We start from the raw sequence: 20,386 nt of genomic DNA on the forward strand, positions 1-20,386 counted from the left end.
AGCCCAAATAGCGCCGAAGCAGATAGGTATATCATAACAGAGCGAGAACTTTTCACACTTATCTTTCTTGAAATACGTATTCGACATCCGTATGGAGTTGGAGAGACGGGAGTGCTATAGACCAACTATTGCAGACTCGAAAACAGGGAGCCAGTCGGAATTTGTCTCTCCCAGAATACGAAACGCCCTATATTCGTAGTAACCAAGCAGTGTGATGACGAAAAAGATTGACAAATGGGGGGTTGGTAAGTTGTTACATTCTCATCACTGTAGATAGCCTAGTCCACCCGTGGAGCATATTTACTCAAAAACACAAAACTGAAACAAAAATCAACGCCGGAAGATACAAACTGAGGGGGAAAAGCTTTGCCTCTCAAGTAATATGAACAGGCCAGAGACAAGCAGAAAAGACTGAAACATCCCTTTCCCAAATGCAAATAAACACCATTAATACAGAACAGCCATCCATGATAATTGTTACAACTCCAAGCAGGAATCTGCCTGCTAAACATCACTTAGTCATATTCACAAAAAGCCCTTGGTGTTGCTGGGTTGCCGTTGGGGAATGTCATTCGATCCATAGACACCACTCCCGCGACGGCTTCCGGCATCACTGAAGGCCACGGCATTACGCCCAATTGTACTGCCCCGCTCAACGCGCAGGGCCTTCCAGCCTTCCAGCTCACGTTCCAGTCGCAATGCTTTCTCACGCTCCTCACGGAGATCTCGCTCAGCGCGGCGGGCCAGCAGCTGCGCGTCCGAGTCGTTATGCTGGAGCTCCTCGATGTTTCGAAGGAGCCGTTCAATCTTGTCCCGAGCTCTGTTCAGATCGTCATTCAGTTGAGCATTCATCTTATCACGCCTGTCAATCTGGGATTGGAGGTCCTTGACAGTGCGATCAACGTTGCGAAGAGAGCGCTGCTCGGAACTGTGCTTGCTCTCCTGGTCTTCCAGGTGTGTTTCAAGCTAAAAGGCCAGGTTAGTAGGAAAGTCACGGACGGAAGCAAGCATGTATTTCCTAGAACTTACCTCCTTAATTCGTTTATGCAAGAAGCGAACATCCTGGCTACCAGAGGAGTAGCTCTTGGTTTCCAGATCGACACACCTGAGTTGAGCCTCCTTCAGCTGCTTCTCAAGTGCTGCCTTGTCCTTGAAGAGTTGTGCGTTGGCCTCCCGCTCAGCAGTGACCTCCTTCTGCATCTCAGTTGCCAGGGCGTCTGCGCGGCGCATCTTACCAACCGCGGCGGCAGAAACATCTTCCTGCTGTGCAATCCTGGACTTGAGCTCAAGCAGCTCACGGTCCATACTGGCAGCATTTCGCATTGATGGGCTCTCGCCCTTGGCAAGGTCTTCAAGTCGCTCGCCAGCTTCAGCCAATCGGCCTTCCAGCATTTTCTTGTCCTTCAGAAGCAGGTCGCGCTCTGCCTGAACGTCCTCGACGGAAGTCCGAAGGTTGCGGACCTGGGACAAGAGTGAAACAACCTTGCTCTGAGCCTCGTTGTGTGCGTTGACAGCTTCGTCACGAGAGTTGGTCACATCCTGTAGAACGACATCCATGCGTGATTTCTCCTTGGCCCATGTTGAGCTATTGAGAACTTCGTTGTCCCATTTGCTGCGAAGGTCTTCCAACTCCTCACGGAGACGGGCAGTCTCTCCACGGCCGTTGAGGACACGCTCACGCTCCATCTCAAGTTCATTGTTGAGAGTAGAGAATTCTCTTTGGTACTTTTGTCTGGTTTGTTCCATGGAGGTCTCCTTGTCCTCGAGATCAATCGCACGCTGGTTGCGATAATCTTCTAATTCATTCTGTAGACGTTGCTTAGCTTGTAAGGCACCTTGAAGCTCTGCAGCTTGATCCTCCATCCGAGCCTCGAGGGACTGTGCCTGTCGCTGCAAGTCCTCAACAAGTGCATCCATCTCCTTGCGCTCAGACATAATCTGGGCGCATGTTTCTTCGGCTTCTTGGCCTTGCGATTTGGCAAATTGCTCGGCCCGTGAAGCCTTCATGACGGCAATTTCGGCCTGCTCAAGCTTGTTAAAGTACTCATCGGACCGACTCTTGTACAACATGAGGCTTGACTCCAAATCAGCCGACCTCGAAGACTCAGCATCTAGGCGAATCTGGAGATCCGAGAATTCTTGAAGAAGTTGATTACGGCTGAGGGCATCTTGTTCTCTGCCAACTTGTAGCTCTTGGGCCTCGGAACGGGCATCACGGAGTTCAACCTCCAGCGTCGCTCGGGCACGCTTCAACTTCTCGAAGTGGGCTCTGGCATCACCAAACTCGGCAATAGTCTCATTGTGAACCTTGAGAAGAGAGCGCCTGGACTGCTCTTGCGAGTTGATAAAATCGTATAGCTCTTCGTGCGATTTAGCCTGAACGTCACGGAGGGACAATTCTCCGGAGCGGATGCTACGCTCCAACGACGAAACCTTCTTGGAAGAATCATCAAGTTGGTCGTGAAGACGGCCATTCTCTCGCTCGAGAAGCTGCATGCGGCGAATTGAAGGACTATCATCCTGCCAGATATCTGCGGTGGGAGTGGAACGCCCAAGCTGGCTCTGGAGGTGCTTGTTTTGCATCTCGGTCATCTGAAGCTTATTCTGAAGTTCTTCTAGCTCGGCGGCTGTATCCATGCGCCTTTGGTAGCCCTGTGTATCCACTGTTCGGTCGGACCGTGCGGAATCATTTGCTCCTTCGAAGACATTGTAGCGTCGGTTGGGCGTAGTAGGGTTAGAAAACCTCTTTGCAGCATTTTCTGAGTTTTTCCTGAGGTGAGCCGGGGTACGATTGTTGGTCACTTCATTTTGGTCAATCTCTTCGAGCAAAGCGCGCTTGGAGGATGAATATTTGATATCGAGCTCCTTCATTTCATCCGCATGGCGTCGCCGCATTTCAGCAAGCTGGCTCTCCGCCCTCGCGTACTTCTCCTCGGTGACTCCAAGCTTGCTCTGAACAGTTTTTAGAACTTGGGCCAAATCAACTTGCTTGGATAGGTGTGGCTGGACAGCCTCCCAGGATTGAGCGGGCTCAGTGGCCTCAGGCTCAAAGACCTTGTGCAATAGGATCAATTGGCGGTGCAAGTCCTCAATCTCCTTGTTCGCTCTCTCAAGGGTACTCTGGGTCTGACGGGTATTAGCTTGGGCTTGATTGCGAAGTTGTCGTTCGGTCTCAAGCTTGCGATTGGCCTCTGCAAGTTGTAGGTTCGCTGCTGAAGCAGCCTTCTCAGCATTACGACTGGTCTTGTGTTCACGATTGACCTCATGGTTCAAATCCTCCAAGCTCAATGACAACTTCTCCTTCTGCTTCTCCAGAGATGTAATCATGACTTGCGAGTCTTCAACTTGACGACTCAGTTTCTTGGTCTCCTCGTCGAGCCTGGCCTTCTCCTTCTGAAGATTGGTTAGACGGAGTCGATTGCTATCACTAGCCTTCGAGTTTGATCGGGCAATGTCAAGGTTCTTTTGTTGGATTTTGGTCAAAAGAGACCTGTTGTCGTTTTCAGAGGCCGTCAGCCTGCCTCTGAGAGTCACGAGCTCTCGTTCAAGACGCTCTTTGTGTTGATCGTGGCGCAGACGGAAGTTTTCAGATTCAGAGATTGAGTGCATGAGCTCCTGAATCCGCGCCGAGAGGTGCGATCGTTCTGTTTCTACCTCTTCGAGCTGCCGAGCCTTTTCCTCGAGGTCCTTGCGTGAACTTGTCATGCGCTCCTCAGCCTGGCTCATGATCTTTCGTTCGATCTCAGCCTCGGCATTCATGCGGGCAGTTTCGGCATCCGTGAACCTCTCCCGAAGCTTGATCAATTCACCTTGCAGTTCCTTCCTCGTTGTTTCTGCGGCAACGCGCGCCTCCGTAGCACGACGCAAACTATCTTGCTGAATATACATCTCTTTCTCAATGGTAATCTTAGAGTCGTTTAGCGCCTCATACTTATGAGTTAACTGTGCAAGATTGTGCTCGGAAAGCATTTGCACATCATCCCGTGACTGGCGTTCTCGGCTCAAGTCAGCTTGAGCTTGGAATAGCTGGCTCTTGAGACCATTTATCTGCTCCTCTAGCAGCTTCCTGCTCTCTCCAGCCTCAGCGTCCTCGGATCTTTTGTTCTCAAGTAGATTCTTGAGGTCGATAGCTTCACGTTGAAGTTGAGCCTGTTCGGAGCGCATGGCGTCTCTTTCGGCTTGTACCTCACGGAGTCTTGATTGCATGTTGTCGTGGCGTGACGAAAGTGAAGCCTTTTCGGACTCAGCGCTTCTCTTCTCCTCCTCGTGCTTCTGAACGTCTTTCCTAAGAACTGCGATCTCGCTCTCTTTTCGACGAAGCATCTCTTCGTAGCCCGTAGAGGTTCTGGAAAGTTCGGAAATCTGGTCACGAATTGATCTGTTCTCTTCAGAGATATCACGAATTTGTTTCTTTGAATTGTCGAGTTCCTTGGAGGTGTTTATGAGTTTCATCTCAAGATCATGGTCGGTTTTCAGTAGCTTAGCTTCCAGGTCTTGAAGTTTACGATCCTTCAGGCTGAGGTGGCTTTGGAGCATTTTAATCTCCTGGCCGAGCTCTTGAATTTGACCGTTCTTTCCAGAGAACTGGGTTTCCGTTTCGGAAAGCTTGGTTTCAAGTTCCTTGACTTGAGACTGCAAACTGTTCTTTTCTGACTCGAGTTGCTGAATGATCAAACCGGCCTGTTCCAACTGGGTAATCCGAAGTTGCAGCTGGTCGTCGATCCTCCTCTTCGCATCAACCAACTCATCCAATTGCTCTTCGAGTCCTTCCTGGTCAGCAATTGCGCCAGCAAGTTTGTCGGCGAGCTCCACTTCTCGGTCTTGCAGTCGCTTGAAAATCTCCTCCTTGTCCAATGCAAGGGCACGTTCACTCTCCAAGGTATGCTGTATCTTCTGGATTTCGATCTCAGTCCGTCGTCTTTCTTCATCCAGCTTGTTCCGGTCGGCAAGATCCTGTTTCATCTTGGCTTCGAGTTGTTGAATTTTGTCGTCACGTTTCTTTACCTCCTTCGCATTTCTCGTGTCACCCAGTAGGGGCTTCATTCTCGAGAACATACGCCACCATGGGCTCCCCTTCAAGTCGAGGTAAGCGTGGAAGTTCTGTTGGATAATCCTAGTTGCCTCCGCGCGGTAGAGTCGCTTGTTGGAAATACGGCGCTGAACGAATCCCCGCGCCACGGACTGGAACCTTGTCATGATATTTCGAATGAGTTGGTCACGTTTCTCTTCTAGATCGGCCAGGACACCTGCTCTGAAGAAAACCTTGGTGCGACCAACGCGGTACCAAGCGCGATCCATGCCGAGCTTTTCCAGCATAATGCGAGCAACACTTTGTCCTTCCAAATACCCCTTCGGCATGTGCTGGCAGAGGACCTCATAACGCTGTCGAAACTCCGTGAATGGCAAGCGGTTGGGGAATCCAGTACGAGCAATTCTGATACCTTCGAGAACACCGTTGCATCGAAGTTGGTCTAACACCAATGGAGCGTGCAACATCTTTGGCCGCTTCTTATGATTAGGCAGGATACAACGAACAAAATGAGGGTGGGTTGAGTGGAGCTGAGCCATCAGACTAGATAGCTGTTCTTTGTGCCTTTGTGCGACCGTGCGGAACAAGCCCTTCTTGACACGGCTTCTCGGATGGCTCCCACCATCCTCTTCCAAGTCTGCACAGTCAGAGAACAGATGAGCTACATGCGGCGCTTTCGATGCGGCCAAGAGGCGCGTGATGTTGTCGTTCAGTGGGTCCTTGTTCTTTTCAAGCCAATCACTCGTGTTATACTCAACTTCCGCGGCATAATGAGTGAGAATGAAGCCTTGATTGAGACGAGACGCGCGATACTTCGGGGTCTTGCGATCCCAAAGGCCATGGAGCTTCTCCGTGAATGATTTGTCTGTGGCCTTCGGCATGACACAATCCTCATCGAGGCAAGAGAAGATACCAATAGGGTTGGTCATCTCGATCAGGTCAATGGTTGGCTGAAGGTCCTTCCCGAAGTCAATAAATTGCCACTCAATCTGCTCCCTCGCGTATTCTTCTTGCTCGAGGACAAACATATGGTGGTTGAAAAATTGCTGAAGCTTCTCATTTGTGTAGTTGATGCACAGTTGCTCAAAGCTGTTGTTATCGAAAATTTCGAATCCAGCAATATCAAGAACCCCAATAAAATAGTTGTCGTCACTGGCCATCGAGCGACCAAGCTGGCCGTTGATTCTAGCCACAAGGTTCCCAAATCCGCGCTCGTAGATACCCTTTGAGAGGGCATCTAGGGCCATGCGGACCTGTTCTGGCGTTTGAACCCTCTCCACCCATTCCCGGCCGGCCTTCACGCGTGGATGTAGAAGGCCTTTGACGAATGCTTCGGTTTCAATGCCAAGAAGGTGGCAAGCCCTTTCCACGCTAGGGTATCCCTCCGGCACCAGAGTTGCCTGGTCTGCGCGCAGACTCGCCTTTGCAACGCCCACATTCCCCAGGTGCAGTACAGCAGCAACAGTCCGTAGGATACATAGCTGATCTTCCTCGTCAAAGTCCATCACATGGAAGGCTTCTATCAATGAGTTCCACTCTTCCTGGTCAGAGACGCCGACGATAGAGTCATTTCCATCTCTCGTATATGCAAAATCCTCGATCTGAAGGTCGTCTAGAAGAAGCTTGTCGCGTGTTTTGCGGTCTGCGCCCTGGAGTAGCTGGTAGAAAACGTGATAGTTCCTCTCGTTAGGGTTAGGCTTGACGACTCTTGATTTCTCGAGCAAATACCAATCAATCCAAGCCCCAGAAATTTGGCCCGAACGCGAGAATTCAATGCGAATGAACTTTCCGAAGCGGGACGAGTTGTGGTTTCGGACCGTTTGGGCGTTGCCGAAGGCTTCAAGAATAGGGTTGGCCCGTAGGATCTGTTGCGAAAGGCCGGTGATTTGTTTTGCTCCAGACCGGCCATAAGGCGTATCAGAAGTGGCGACAGCAGCGAGGTACTGGATGACCTTCTTCGTGTTTTCTGTTTTGCCTGCACCCGACTCCCCTGTCACGAGGATACTTTGGTTCTGGCCCTCCTCGACGAGGTTCCGGAATGCCTCATCCGCCATGGCAAAAATATGGGGTCTTGTCTCTTCTTTCCCACGACCCTTGTACATTTTTATGTACTCATTGGTGTAGATTGGTAGTGGACAGTAGGGATTGATTGTTACCAGGAAAAGCCCAGAATAAGTCTATGCAATTAATAACTGAGTTAGTCGGTTTCGATCGGTGTACATGTTTTCGGGTGTGACGAACATAGATTAGGTCTGACTGATATCTGGTATGCAGGTTGTGCACCACAGACGCCTCGTTCAGATGTGTGAGTTCTGCCATATCATCTGCCTTGTCAAACTTGGCAGGATTTACTTTGTCGACCTGGTCCGCATCAACTTCTCGTTGCTAGTCAAGTATCAGCGCATTTTCCTTCGTAATGGGATTATATCCATACGTCGCCATCGTCAGTTTGCACTAAAAGGCTCCCTCCTTCAAATTCCTCCAGAACCAGGCCCCGCAAGAATGCCTTTTGGGGGTCCCGTAGCCAGACATACTTGTTCCCCGAGAAGTCATTTTCACCTTCGAGTCCACGAATCTGATCCGCTCCCCGTCGTAGTTCCTCCGATTTGATAAAGCTTGGGGCAAATGTCCCGGAGGAGGGACTGTTCTTTGCAGAGTTTGATCGCTCACGATTTCCGCTGAGTGGTAATGATGCGGACAACTGGGACATGGATGAGTTGCGCAGATGACCTCTCGCCGACTCTAGCCCATGGCCCGGTGTAATAATGGTTGATTTTGGCCTCGCCTGTGGTGATTGGGTTCCTTGTGAAGGGGATGGGCGTGAAAATAGACTGGCACGCTTGGGCGAGCCGTTCAACTGGGAGGGAAGCATGACGATTGTTGTTCAATGGGACATTATTTGGGTGTAGCTTTCGTTATCATAGCCAAGATTATTTCCGTGCTCTCAGTTGTAAGTTTGGTGGAGGTGAGTGCAAAAGGACGCTCAAAATAGAAAAATCCAAATAGAATACAGTCAGGAAAAGTGTGAAGTTGGCAAATGGTTGGAAGAAAAGGGAAGATGTTCGAAGTGACGCACCCCAATCTCCATGATGTTTGTTTACTCTGCGTTCCTCGGGCGCCCGCCGATCGCAGGCGGCCCGTGCATTTATCACGTGAGATACTCGATCATTTTTGTCAAAGGCGCTTAGACCGTAATAGGAGACCGCGTATCTCAATTCTTCTCGAGTTCAGCACCCTTACCCATCTCTTTCTCATCCTCTAACCTGGTATTCGCAGTCGCATGGCCCTTTTTCTCCTCTAAATCGCCCTCAAATCATCATCCTCCCTCACAGTAACTCCTAAATTCGAGTCTTGCATATCCTCTTCCCGAAGACCTACTGGTGCCTCTCCACCCGCTTAACCCTTCAAGACATCATGAGATTTGGTCTTTGAAATAGCGAACTCTCTTCGACACCAGCGTTTCCATCTTGAATATATTTGAGCATAATTGACTTCCCTCTCTGCGCACAATATCATCATGTCTGACCAACCTCCCTCACACGGTGGCCATCCGAACTATGCGCAACAATGGCCTCCCGCATATCCCTCGATGATTCCCTCAAACTTTCCCATCACTTCAGACTATTCTCACACGAATCAGCCTCCAGCGACAAATCCCAGGTCAACATTTGACTATAACATGGCAAGCGTCAACGCGAATTCGCGAACCCCAGGTTCAAATGGCCCTGGAAACTTGGCATTCGTTCCGCCTCAATTCCCCTTCTTCAATAATTTCGATGCTTCACAATTTCCACCTCCTTTCCCTCCAATGCCGTTTGTTCCGATGGGTTATCCTCCAATGCCAACGGGGTCCTCAAATGGCCCTATGTCATATCAGGGTATGGACGGACGTGGAACACACCAACTCTCAACACCGGCCATACACTTGAAAGATGCCCCAGCTCCGGCAGATAACCACCGCGAGGAAGGCGAAGTTAGTGAGGAATCGGAGGAAAGGTCACTACAGCAGGTGGGCAAGGCTACACGCCAGTATTTGGACCTGGAGGAAGGAGAAACCATGTCTTCTAGCGCGCAGTCTGCCAGGAGTAGTGGCTCACGTATCACACCCATGCTTTCCTATGTTTGGTTCTGCTTGACTAATATCTTGCAGCATACAATCCTCCTTTGTCAGTCTCAGCAGATGCCAGCATGGTCCACCATGCGACGCAGTCTCAGCGACAGGACCCGCCCGCGATTGTCCCAGGCCTTCCACCTCAGAAATCGGTGGCACAGCTACGAATTCAAGCTCAAGGCGCTTTGCTTAGCTTGGCGCCACATAATATCCGCTACAATGAACTGGTCGCGGAGGGTATTGACCCTACGATCTTGAAACGCCTCTACGAAGACGTCGGCATCAAAGTCACTACTCCACCTGGGCAATCTTTACCAGCCAGTGAGAAGGCTTCCTCCCCGTCTACAGTTGCTGCCAAGGAACTAGGATCCAGCAAACCAGCTCAGATGGCCAAGATAGCGGCAGAAAATCACAGTATCACGAAGTCAGATCTGCCAGTTGTCCAACCTCCTGCCCCATCCGCCACCGCTACTTCAAAATCCGGCAAGCCTCTGGAGCGAAAGGAACTTATTGCCCGGATGTTGGCTGAGAAAGCTGCAAAAGCCACATCCAAAGAGACTTCGCCAACTGGCAGTGTGAAATCACCTCCTGCGATACCAGTTGAAGAACCACTGCCAGCTCAGAAGGAAACTCTCATAAAGGAGAAGAGCAAAGCTCAGACGGAGTTAGCAAGGCAGCGAATTGAGGAACTGAAGAAGCAGACTCTACTGAAGACCCAAAAATTGACACAGGCAACTCTGCCGCCCACCCATGTAGAGTCTCCGGCACCAGCTATTCAACACCCGCTTCCCGTTCGACCTCCAGTGCCTGAATCTCGTCGCTCTACTGGGCTCCCCGGACTTCTCATGACTGGATTGGAGCAGGGGCCACATGAAGCTCTTGCTCCTGAGCCGGTACAAGTGATCGACGTCGACTCAACACCGGTGTCTCGAGCATCCCAACGCAAGCGCCCTCGAGCTTCCGACTTTGATGAGCCAATCGCACCTCCGAAGAAGCATTTCAACCCAAGTGCGACTCGGTTCGACCCCACCGATAAGCTGATCATTGCAATCAGCGACGACGAGGAGTCACTTTACGGCGATGATGAGGACGACAACATGGATTTGGATTCGAGTTCAGAACAGGAGCCAGCGCCGATAGTGACCTCGACAAGCGTCAAGCCTTCCGTTCAATCAAATCTGCCTGTCACCAGGGCTTCGACATCCACACCACAAGCCCCTCCTAGTCTCGGTGACCAAGGAGACATTCGACTTAAAGATATGGAGATTCAAGCTATGCGCCGTAAGATCGCAGAGCTCGAACTACGAAGAAAATCGAAGCTCGCTGCTAGCCGGACCCAGTCACCTCGCATCCTAGATGACTCCGGGGCATCATCATGCGGTGGACCATCCAATGGGGTCGGCGCTACTTCTGAAGAAGGTAAAGACATCTGCATCTTCTTTCTCTCTCTTTTGCTGGGACATGTTCATTCTCATGTGTTTTGAGGAAATTTTGGCTATTCAGCTAACCATTATTCAGATTCATTGAAAACTCAACCGACTGAGGCCGCCCCTAACACGCTCGTACCTGTCACCCCTTCTAGCCAGCAAGAAGCAATAGCCGAAGCCGAAGCCGCTGTCACCCAACAACCGCCTGAAGAAGTCTCCGCCGGTGAAGTGGTGAATAATATAATCGATAACACCGCAGAGGCATCGGCTTCATATCGGTCCGATTCTGCTGGGTCAGCTATGCAAGAATCTGATGACAGCAGCAGTGATAGTTCCGATTCGTCCAGCGAGAGTGAGGACGAAGCCGCCAGCACACCAGTGCAAGTCGATGCCGACTCTGCTACTGTGCCGTCATTTTCAGAGCCTATGGAGGTTGACTCCTCGGAGCGATCGGCGCCTCGGAGCTCCCCCTCTGCCATCACCCGTCCTAGTGCATCTTCCTGCGACGAATACCCTTCTCAGCGTGACCCTAGCGAACAATCTCGGCGTGAAATGTCTGTCGAGTCCGACGGCTATGAGCCCCCAGAGCCTGATACTGAAGCTCAGTCGGAAGGCTCGAGTTACAGCCCTCCTCCATTCAGCCCAGCTCTTTCCGGTCTTGTAGAAAACACAACAGGCTCGGCACCATCATTTGACTTGACTCGATCTGAAAAACTAACCAGCGAGCCTCATATGTCAGACGTGTCAGACCCATTACCTCGGTCGGATTTGCAGGTCGGCGCTCCTGGCGTATGAACACTACCCTCCTCAAAGGATGTTTATTTTGACCACGTACTAACTCTATCCAGACCGAAACATCTTCCGCAATTTCAGAGCAAAAATTCACGCCGTACACCAGCCCACTGCGAACTTTCAAGGCTTATCGCTACCACCCGCATTATGCCGAAGACGTTCCGAGTGGCTACCGCTCGCTAACTTACAGTCATAATATCGATTCCATGAAGTACATGTGTCCATATGAGTTAGCCGGAGGTGTCTGCAATGACCGATCCTGCGAGTTTCAGCATCTTCGGGACATGACTCTAAGCGGTGCGTCGACATGAACAACGTGCAACACCCCACCTCGCCTTCGAGCTTCCCCCGGCGTATTGCACTATCTAGTCTGTTTCTACTTTCTGTTTACTGCTCTACTGCCTCCGTCTCTACTTCTACTTCCTCCCCTTCCTACTCATTTGCCATCTCCTTTCTACCCTGTTCGAATGCTGACCACAGAGCCGTTAACCTCGACAGACGACAAGATTCTCGTCCAGATGGGCTCCGTCCGAGAGGGCCAAACCGAAGAAGAAAAAGAAGCATATCTCGCTGGTTTGAAAGAAACCATCAATGATTTACGGCGTGACAAGGTGAAAGATTTCAACACTGTGGCCTCCGAGATAGCCGCATACCGTAGGCGCTTCCTCCAAGACCCATCCCGTGTCTTGTCCCTGTAACATTCGTCCTCATTCATTGGACTCTTTGAGAGTCCTCTCCAGGTGAGCTGTCTTCCGTCAGTCTTGTGAACACCACCATCGAAGTTTTATCGATGGTGGGGGAAAAACATCATCACACCACATGGACTCAGACAATCCTCGCCATGCCGTCGTCCATTTCTCAATACGATATCCCATGCCATGGTCTCTTTTCAGGGCTTTCTCGTTCATGACCTGGCTTTTTCTCTGCATCATTAGCCAATCCGGTGTTTTCTTGCCTGCATTACAATTGCATTTGATCTGCGCGGTTGAGGGCCTCGTGTTCTTTGGGGTCACCTTTTATTTCCCTTTCCTTGTCTGAATATAGGCTCTGGGCCTTTCGTCCATTGACCCGATAAAATGGTGCTGGGCGTCTACATCTCAGCTGCTCGTAACTTTTGGCAGTCTCGGCAGTTTCCAGCCCTGAGGGAGCACTGGCTACTGCTAATCTGCAAAAGGCGGACGCCTCTCCCGGGTGCAGTTATACCATTAGAATATCGGCGAGATTTCGCAGAACATATTCATAGCAATCAGTCAATATGTATTTTTTTCTATACAACCATTGATCTTTTCCCATCTTTACTAGAAATGAAATAAGCACCAATCAATCACCTTGCAGTTTGCTCGGATTATGCATAAGTTCTGAGTCAATCCATTTAATCACCCTTGTCCCTGCAACCTCGCTAAGGCTATTGACTCATTCATGCTTAGCCTCAAGAATAAAACAGGGAAAATAAATTACTCTGAATCAAATTCTAACTGGAAAGAGCCTAGCTAGACACCACAGATGATCGCAAATATGTCACATATATATTTTCAGCTGGGATCAGCCGAGCTGAGAAATGCAAAAAACGAGCTCAAATCTAAAAAAAATATGCCCGGACCCCTAGTAGAAAGACCTGATTCCTATAAAAGCAAGAAGCTGTGGGTTCCTGCGGCTGGTAGCCAAGTATAGCGTGCAGAGTCCTGCCGGGGCGATGGGGGCCAGGGTTCGTGCGACTGTTGCAGTATTCAGAGATCCAGGGATAACAATAGTAAATTGATCGTATGCAGTACGGAGTATACGGTAAGCTTGATGTTTTAATGTTCTCATTTCTAGTCAAAACAAGACAATAATATTTTTCCTATTCCCGAAACAGATCTATACGAGTTGAGTCAGGGCAAGGCAGACCAGCGGACCGGATGTCTTGGATTCAACAAATTCTTGCTGATTGGCTCGGGGCTTCCTCTCTTTCGGTGAGATTTCTTCTCTTGTATTGGCATTGTGTATGTACATTGTAGGTCCTATAGTCATATATCCATGCGAAAAATGGATGGCGCGCCCAGCGCCCGAGAGCGAAGTCAGCGACCGGGCAAAGATCGGAAGCCTAAGAAAATAGCCAAGGAAAATACTAGTAGGTGACTGGGTATCAAAGTAATCTGCGTCTATGCCGATTTACAGCATATACGTCAAGTCTGGAGCTGATGGGACGACAAGCGCGTTGGAGGGGAAAAGCCAAGCAAAACCGTCCCGGGCGCACAGTCCAGCACAGCCTCAACGTCTAGAATGCCAGTGCTCAAGTGGGGGCTACGCGATCATGACATAGAAAGTTGAATATAGCGAAACGGGAATAACATCATGGAACATGCCATAGGGGGCTGAGTCCATGTCAGCATGAAGGAAATACTGAAAAGGTTCCAGGGTAATCAAGGGTGAAGATGCTCAAATGTTAAAGTAGCGGAGAACAAGGGTTGATAGACATGATGTGTGTTAGTTTCCGAGTACCAAGACCGCTTTTTTACTATGAGCCATAGGGCTGTTTGCTGCAGATTCCAGGCCAAAGGAGCGGTAACAAAAGGAAGACCAGTCATGGCCTGCATACGGCGTACATCATAGGGTCCATCTATGGCTAAGCCGCAGATGCTTCTAACCAACCACGATGCTCGAGGCTCGTGAGGCTCCGAACAGGGGGGGGGATTTTGCTGCACGCCTTGAAGATCATGACTCTACACCTTGGCAAAAGATAAAATAGTAATAGTAAGATTGATATATTATAAGCCAAAATCAAAAACAAAATGAAAACGAAAATGAAATAGCCAAGGCAGAGCAGGGCTGACCTGGGGGAAATTCCAGCCCCACGGGCCTCGCCCTAAACCAAATCAGGAAGCCGCAAGTATACAAATTCTAGTCTAACAAAAAGAAAACCGAAAAGCAGATAATACACCAGGATATATGCTCATGACCCATGAACCGCTTTGCATAACAATCATTAGTCCAGAAACAAGGAGAACATCCCCTAAAAAAAGCAAAAGTAGAGTTTGAAATCGCTATGTCGAACCGTCAGCTTCAAGGACCACCGAAATGCTGAGTGAGCATCGGACTGGCATACCATTGGATTCGTAGCACCCTGTCTCGGCCCGCAAGACAGCGCTCTCAAACAAGTCTCACTTGACATAAGTGCAATTGCTGCAGGCCATGTGGCTGCAGCTCACACACTGGGGTTGATGGTTGTAGATCTTGGGTCCGTCATTGCACGCGCAGCAGATGTACATGTAGGTTTCACTGTTGTACCTGGTTCCAGGTAGTGACACCGGCGAGATGCCTGAGCAGTCGGCCCGTGGTAGAGGCCGTAGACCGGGAAGCTCTGGTACGACCATTGGCATGGCTGTGGTCCTCAAGGTTGGGGAGCTGAGTGAGCCCATGGGGATGGCAGCTGGGTATGCAGAGATTGGGTCGCTGCTGTGGGAATTGGAGTGGACGTGCATGTTGTCAGAGAGCTTTTCTTCCACGCAGCGAGCGCAACGGACGGCTCCGCACTGGATACAGGAGTCGTAGAGAGACGAGTTGTGAGGGCCGAAGTTGCAGCCGCAGCAGTACCACAGAGACGCCATTGAGGTGATGAGTTGGATGAATTGGTTTGATATTAGAGGCAAGATGGATGATTTGACTGAGAGCAGATCGGAGTTCTTTATAGTTGGAGAGCGGGAAGGTCTGGCTGGCCTGATACTTTGGATCTTGATTGAGTTTGAGAATGGGAATTGGATTTAAGCATGGGGATCATTGAACGCTATATACTGTGAAGGATTACTTGAGACGTAATATAGAACCAGAAGCGCAAGGCAGCGTTCCTAGAACAGTCAACAGCCCAGGCTGCCTTGCGATTCCACATCGGGTTAAGGGTAATTTTTACCCGGGCAGTCACTGGGGCGATGGAGGGAAAGTTGTGCTTGTACATCATCCGGGGAGATTGCCCGAGGAAGTGGCTTAGTGTAGCCCGGGGCTCTGCTATTGCCCAGGCCAATGAGTTGCGTCTAGAATGTAAAGAATGTGTGAATCATTTCTGAAGAGCTGGCGTTTTGAGTCAAACGGGTCCACTATCCAGGGCTAAGCAAATGCCCACACCGTCTCGAATTAGCTGGCTCACCCGGGAGAATGTATGGGTGTCAACGGGTTCTGGTGACGCGGGTGCCCCGAAAAAACGGTCTACATTCGGTGTCATAAACTCGGATTCCTTTTGAGATAGATGCCTTGCGAAAATGAATTCGATCAATTGGTTTTCACGGCGTGCCGTATACTCCACTCTTTCCTAGATTTCCAGGCAACGGTTGCTTGAAAACCAAAAGAAAGAGTCATCGGGGTCAGCTGCCCCGGCCCTCGCTGTGTTGCCTAAGTCACCCAGGCTCTAGTTTCTGATACCTGAATATGCAAAATACGTTTCATCATTGATGTTTGGGATTATTTTTCCTCGAAACTAATTACGAGATCCTGTGAGACCCGAAGGCTGATTTCTAATTTAAATTCTCACCCGTAGAAACTCCGTGGAATACCCATGCCATGTGCCTTTTTAGATACTATATCGAGTTTCTATCGAGTACGACCGTAACACCGTCCAGATCTACAAAGGGGAAATAGCTGGAGGTGGTCTGACACTGTTAGGCCTTATCTCACGGTCGCAGCTGCGATCTGTAGAATGAGTAATAGTAGGTCCAGCCACTATTTCCCGTATCAAGATGCTAGCTGAGGTCGTGAGAGGGTGCAATCTGTATGGATTGTCCCAAGGTCCTCCCGATGCCTCGATCCATGGGACCCGAACGGGAACAGGGACAGCTCCGATTACGTCAGGTTTGCACTGTTTGATTCAACCTCTCCGCGACTCGAATCCGGTTCCTTGCAACCTCCCAGGATTTGTTAGATCCATGCATTTGATATTGTTGTATTGACACCGCATATATGGCGTCTCCCGTGCAGAAGCGCGTCAACGTCGTAGTATCCAGGCTCATCCCGCCCGTGTTGCTCGGCGCTGTGGTATACGCTTCATATGCGGTCACGAAACCATTATGCAGTGAGTTTCGCGCCAGTTTGGTCGAGGTCCTCTTGACTGGGAAACTAACGATGCGAAATCCAAGTCGACTATTTAATTCATCCGTTACCCTCCTATAACCGAGGCCCGCGAGCCGGTGCTGGCGCCGCGATCATCGCGATCTATTATGTCCTCTTAATTCCCATGGTCGTTTCATACCTACATCTTTATTATCATGTCATGTGGGATCCTGGATACCTCCCCCTCGGCGAACAAAAATTGGCAGATGACGAAAACGCAAAGCAATTAAAGCGCCATCGTGGGAAGAAAAGTTCGCGCAAAGCCGATCCGGAGAAAACAAACCAGGCAGACGCGGATGTGGAAAGAGGCTCGATCTCAACTGCTGTAGGCATCCCAGTTCAGTCAGATGGTTGGTTGGAGAGTTTCTACACCAAAGATGTCTTCGTTTGCCAGGAGGACGGCCGCCCTCTATGGTGCTCTACATGTGGTCAGTACAAGACAGATAGGGCGCACCACTGCCGTGAGTTGGGTCGCTGTGTGCGCAAAATGGATCACTACTGTCCTTGGTATGATAAAACTATGCCCCTCATCATTTTCGGTGTTTGGCTAACAAAATCCAGGGTTGGAGGCGTCGTCTCGGAGACGTCGCTCAAATTCTTCATTCAGTTCGTTTCTTACACTGCCATATTCTGCACTTTCGTTCTTATAGTATCTGCTTATTATACAGCGGAGATCCGACGCGAGGTGGGACATCCGCGAAAGACCATATGACCGCTCCGAGTGCTTCTTACTAAAATTTCAACTAGACCGGAGGAGCAAATGCCTACTGGTGTGTCTGCATTGGACTGTAAGTGCCCACCCACTGAATACTAGAGTTTGTACCAAGTCTAACAAAAACCACCAGGAGCGGCCTGTTCGCCTTCTTCACCGCCGGAATGACACTCAGCTCGGTTCAAATGGGAATCTTCAACATTACAACAATCGAAAACCTAAACCGGCGTAGCGCCGTCTGGACTCTCGCCGTCCGTGTCCCAGAATACCTCCTCGAGCGACTATGGGCAGCCGAGTCCCCCTGGGCTCCAACATTCCGCATGGTCTCCTACCCTCTTCAAACGCCCTCGTCCCCCACCGGTCCACAAACAACAATCCCTTCACAGGGCGAACGCCACGTCTTCGCCATTCTCCACACTCTGCCGGGCGAGAATCCCTTCGACCTGGGCAGCCCATTGAAGAATCTCCAGCAGGTCATGGGATACAATATCGCTGATTGGCTGTTACCGATCAAGCAAAGCCCGTGTGCCGACCACAGTAGCAATGAGAGCCATTTTGCGATGGGGCCTGTAGTGACCCGCTTAAAGCTCGAGGCTGGACTGGTCCCGCCCGAGAACGGGGCTGTCCCACAATCCCCACCTTCGGGGCGTAGCCACCAGGAAAAATCCCCTAGCGATCAATAGTTCGGGGCGCTGGTTTGTTTCGTGCATATTTTGGATACCTTTATAATTAATGCAGCATGTCTTCACCTTACTCACTTTCATTGGCCGGCCTGTGTCAGCTTATTTATTTTCCGATAGGCAGAAGGCCACCTGCCGGGCAAGTGTATGTTGTAGGGCTGAATTTTACTATGACGTACAGGCCTCCCCCGGGCAGCAGTTCATTGACCCTTTGATACTGAAAACTTGAGCCATTGGATGGCAAATAAGCCAAATAAGGGAAGATATTGGCCAAAAAGTATGTCCTCCTAGCACTGATCGGGCATTTTACGACGCTTTACTACGTTTTACTACGCTTTCCTCGGAGGTATCTCATTCAATATCCCTTCACCACTCATATTGATAGGTTCATTTTAATCCAGTCATATTTATGAATTTATCAATAATTCACTCAGCTATCTGTACTCGCCACAAAGAACCATGGAATGCCCGAAGAAAAAAGTTACCTCCATTTGAATATCACGACATATATGTGAAGAGAACCAGTAGAACGCAAGAGCATATGACGAAATCCTTCGCCGAGATAATGCTATTGGATTCATTTAAGGCAAAACATCCTAGCAATACATTTGATATATGCAACTATATACGTTTTTAGTCCGACCTTTCGGTCTGCCAGTTGGGTCAATAGCGTTTAGCCAGGTTCCCAGAGAACTCAATATCTTTATCTATGATCCATCGCCGTTGAAGATATAATCACCACTATCTTGGAAAGGGAGAACATTAGTCTAGTCCACAGATACATTGTAGCATCTCTTAAATGTAATGGACGAAATATATATATCGGAGGTTAACATAGGACATGCTCTGATTCCAAACAAAAATTTAAACAAATGACTACCTATCTATACCCTTTACAGCACCTGAACATTTCCAGGATCAACATAAAACAACCGTCTATAGCATATCGAGCAAGACCCTAAGATGTAGCAATACTCAATGACACCAAACGAAACAACAATCAATCAAAAGAAGAACCAAGGAATGCGACAACCAAAAAGCAACGAACAATGGATAGGAAAGAAAAAAAAAAAAAAAAAACCAAAAGTCAAATACCAGACGCATACCAACAAGCTCCCGCACAATCTATGCCGGAACATTCTCGTCGCTGCAATCCGGACATGGAACATGGGAGCAGATAGAACACTTCTCCGGTGCCAGATGAGGATTGGTCAGATTCTTGCACTGGCAGCACCTCTTCCATACCGGGACCAGTCTCGGGGCCCCGGTAGACAGGTACTCGGGCGTGGGCGTGAGTATGGAGATGGCATCCGGGAATGGAGCCAGAGTTGATCGTGCACGCGATATCAACGGGCTACTCATAGGGCAGGCATAAGAGCAATTGTTAGGCTGGGTTAAGTGCCAGCCATGAGAAAGAGGAGATGAGCTCTGTCCTTCGCTGTCGGTCTCGGTATCCAAAAACGTGTTGAACATAGCGCTTGGCATGGAGTAGGCAGACATGGTGACTTAAAGTATCGAATGAATGAACCAATTGGTAGAGAAGATAGTTGGATCTGTGAGATTTTGGAGCTTCTGAAGAAGTTGACTGAAGGATTGAAGCTGTATATAGAGTTGTCTCAAGGTGACTCGGAGTCTGATTGTATGAAGCAGTGTAGAACTTGTCAAGGCCTGCCATGATCGACCCTCTTTATACCACAGTACCGATAGACAGGCGCCCGTAATTAGGGCTCCCATTGCAGCACGAAAAGTCCACGTAGAGAAGCCCGCTCGAAACCCGAACTAAACAGGTGCAACTGGAACGGCCAAAGGGCAACGACCATAGGGTCAAACCCCCAATGCAAGGAGGGAAATACCCATCGGGTAAAGAGATAGATCAATCAGTAGTCGGCAGTGCTTAAGCAGAAGTGAAGCAAAACCGGAATCAGCCAGCCAGAGCAAGAGAAACTGCATGGCGGCACACCCGCCTATTTGACACCAGCATATTCACCCGCGACCCGGGTCGTGCTTAGCCAGTGCTGCGCCTAGAAAACCACGAGCTGGGTACTGGAACCATGTACGTTAAGGAGAGATGCAGCGAGACGAGCAATCTACAAGTTTTAGTCATTAGCGCTGGCCTTAGTGACTGGGCACATACCGTTTCCGGGAGATTGTCGGGTCATGATGGGGGGTGTACGCGTATTGCCCGCTTTCTACATGAGGCGGGCCATCCATATTGAAGATCAGAGGTAAGGCTTCTAGTACTTGGTGACCGGGTGGAGACATATTCCACAATGTAACTGGGTTTTTGGGCGTTTAGTTGCAGTGACCCGGACTTTTGTCTCGTGCGGGTTTCCTGTGCCGAGTCTGCGCCTCGGTTGGGGCGTCTCCAGCTCTTTGCCGCGGGTATGGGGGTGAATCGGAATGAGCCATTTTGCCCTGCTGGGTGGATTCTATTTGTCTTGTTCACTAGCTCTTGTTGGTCGGTTGAATCATGGTGGATGATATACGCCAAGACATTATCCATACAATGTCCGCTGCTCATGGTAAAAGATGAACCCGTGGGTAGTACAAATTCGTGTA

General features: G+C 49.8%; 6 protein-coding genes across 6 annotated transcripts; 3 read left to right on the top strand and 3 right to left on the bottom strand.

The window, feature by feature from the left end:
• Positions 1-525: 525 nt before the first annotated feature.
• N7500_007038 (type II myosin) lies at positions 526-7,901 on the bottom strand (the record flags this gene model as incomplete). Its single annotated transcript, XM_056678182.1, has 4 exons — positions 526-966; positions 1,030-7,206; positions 7,271-7,414; positions 7,464-7,901. The coding sequence occupies 4 exons, from the start codon at positions 7,899-7,901 to the stop codon at positions 526-528; spliced, it is 7,200 nt and encodes a 2,399-aa protein (XP_056533182.1).
• Positions 7,902-8,546: 645 nt separating this feature from the next.
• Positions 8,547-12,057, top strand: N7500_007039 (uncharacterized protein; the record flags this gene model as incomplete). Its single annotated transcript, XM_056678183.1, has 5 exons — positions 8,547-9,126; positions 9,180-10,559; positions 10,659-11,356; positions 11,416-11,656; positions 11,858-12,057. 5 exons carry the CDS (start codon positions 8,547-8,549, stop codon positions 12,055-12,057), a joined length of 3,099 nt encoding a protein of 1,032 aa, XP_056533183.1.
• Positions 12,058-13,384: 1,327 nt separating this feature from the next.
• On the top strand, positions 13,385-13,620 carry N7500_007040 (uncharacterized protein; the record flags this gene model as incomplete). The annotated part of the gene is made up of 2 exons (XM_056678184.1): positions 13,385-13,469; positions 13,517-13,620. 2 exons carry the CDS (start codon positions 13,385-13,387, stop codon positions 13,618-13,620), a joined length of 189 nt encoding a protein of 62 aa, XP_056533184.1.
• Positions 13,621-14,499: 879 nt separating this feature from the next.
• Positions 14,500-14,946, bottom strand: N7500_007041 (uncharacterized protein; the record flags this gene model as incomplete). Its single annotated transcript, XM_056678185.1, has 1 exon — positions 14,500-14,946. One exon carries the CDS (start codon positions 14,944-14,946, stop codon positions 14,500-14,502), a length of 447 nt encoding a protein of 148 aa, XP_056533185.1.
• Positions 14,947-16,285: 1,339 nt separating this feature from the next.
• Positions 16,286-17,830, top strand: N7500_007042 (DHHC family palmitoyltransferase; the record flags this gene model as incomplete). The annotated part of the gene is made up of 5 exons (XM_056678186.1): positions 16,286-16,397; positions 16,462-16,942; positions 16,997-17,120; positions 17,183-17,223; positions 17,281-17,830. 5 exons carry the CDS (start codon positions 16,286-16,288, stop codon positions 17,828-17,830), a joined length of 1,308 nt encoding a protein of 435 aa, XP_056533186.1.
• A 1,122-nt stretch (positions 17,831-18,952) lies between these two features.
• On the bottom strand, positions 18,953-19,327 carry N7500_007043 (uncharacterized protein; the record flags this gene model as incomplete). Its single annotated transcript, XM_056678187.1, has 1 exon — positions 18,953-19,327. One exon carries the CDS (start codon positions 19,325-19,327, stop codon positions 18,953-18,955), a length of 375 nt encoding a protein of 124 aa, XP_056533187.1.
• Positions 19,328-20,386: the final 1,059 nt, after the last annotated feature.

The sequence above is a fragment of the Penicillium coprophilum genome, assembly GCF_028826855.1.
Source record: "Penicillium coprophilum strain IBT 35676 chromosome Unknown utg000004l_segment0_segment0, whole genome shotgun sequence".
Lineage (NCBI taxonomy): Eukaryota > Fungi > Ascomycota > Eurotiomycetes > Eurotiales > Aspergillaceae > Penicillium > Penicillium coprophilum.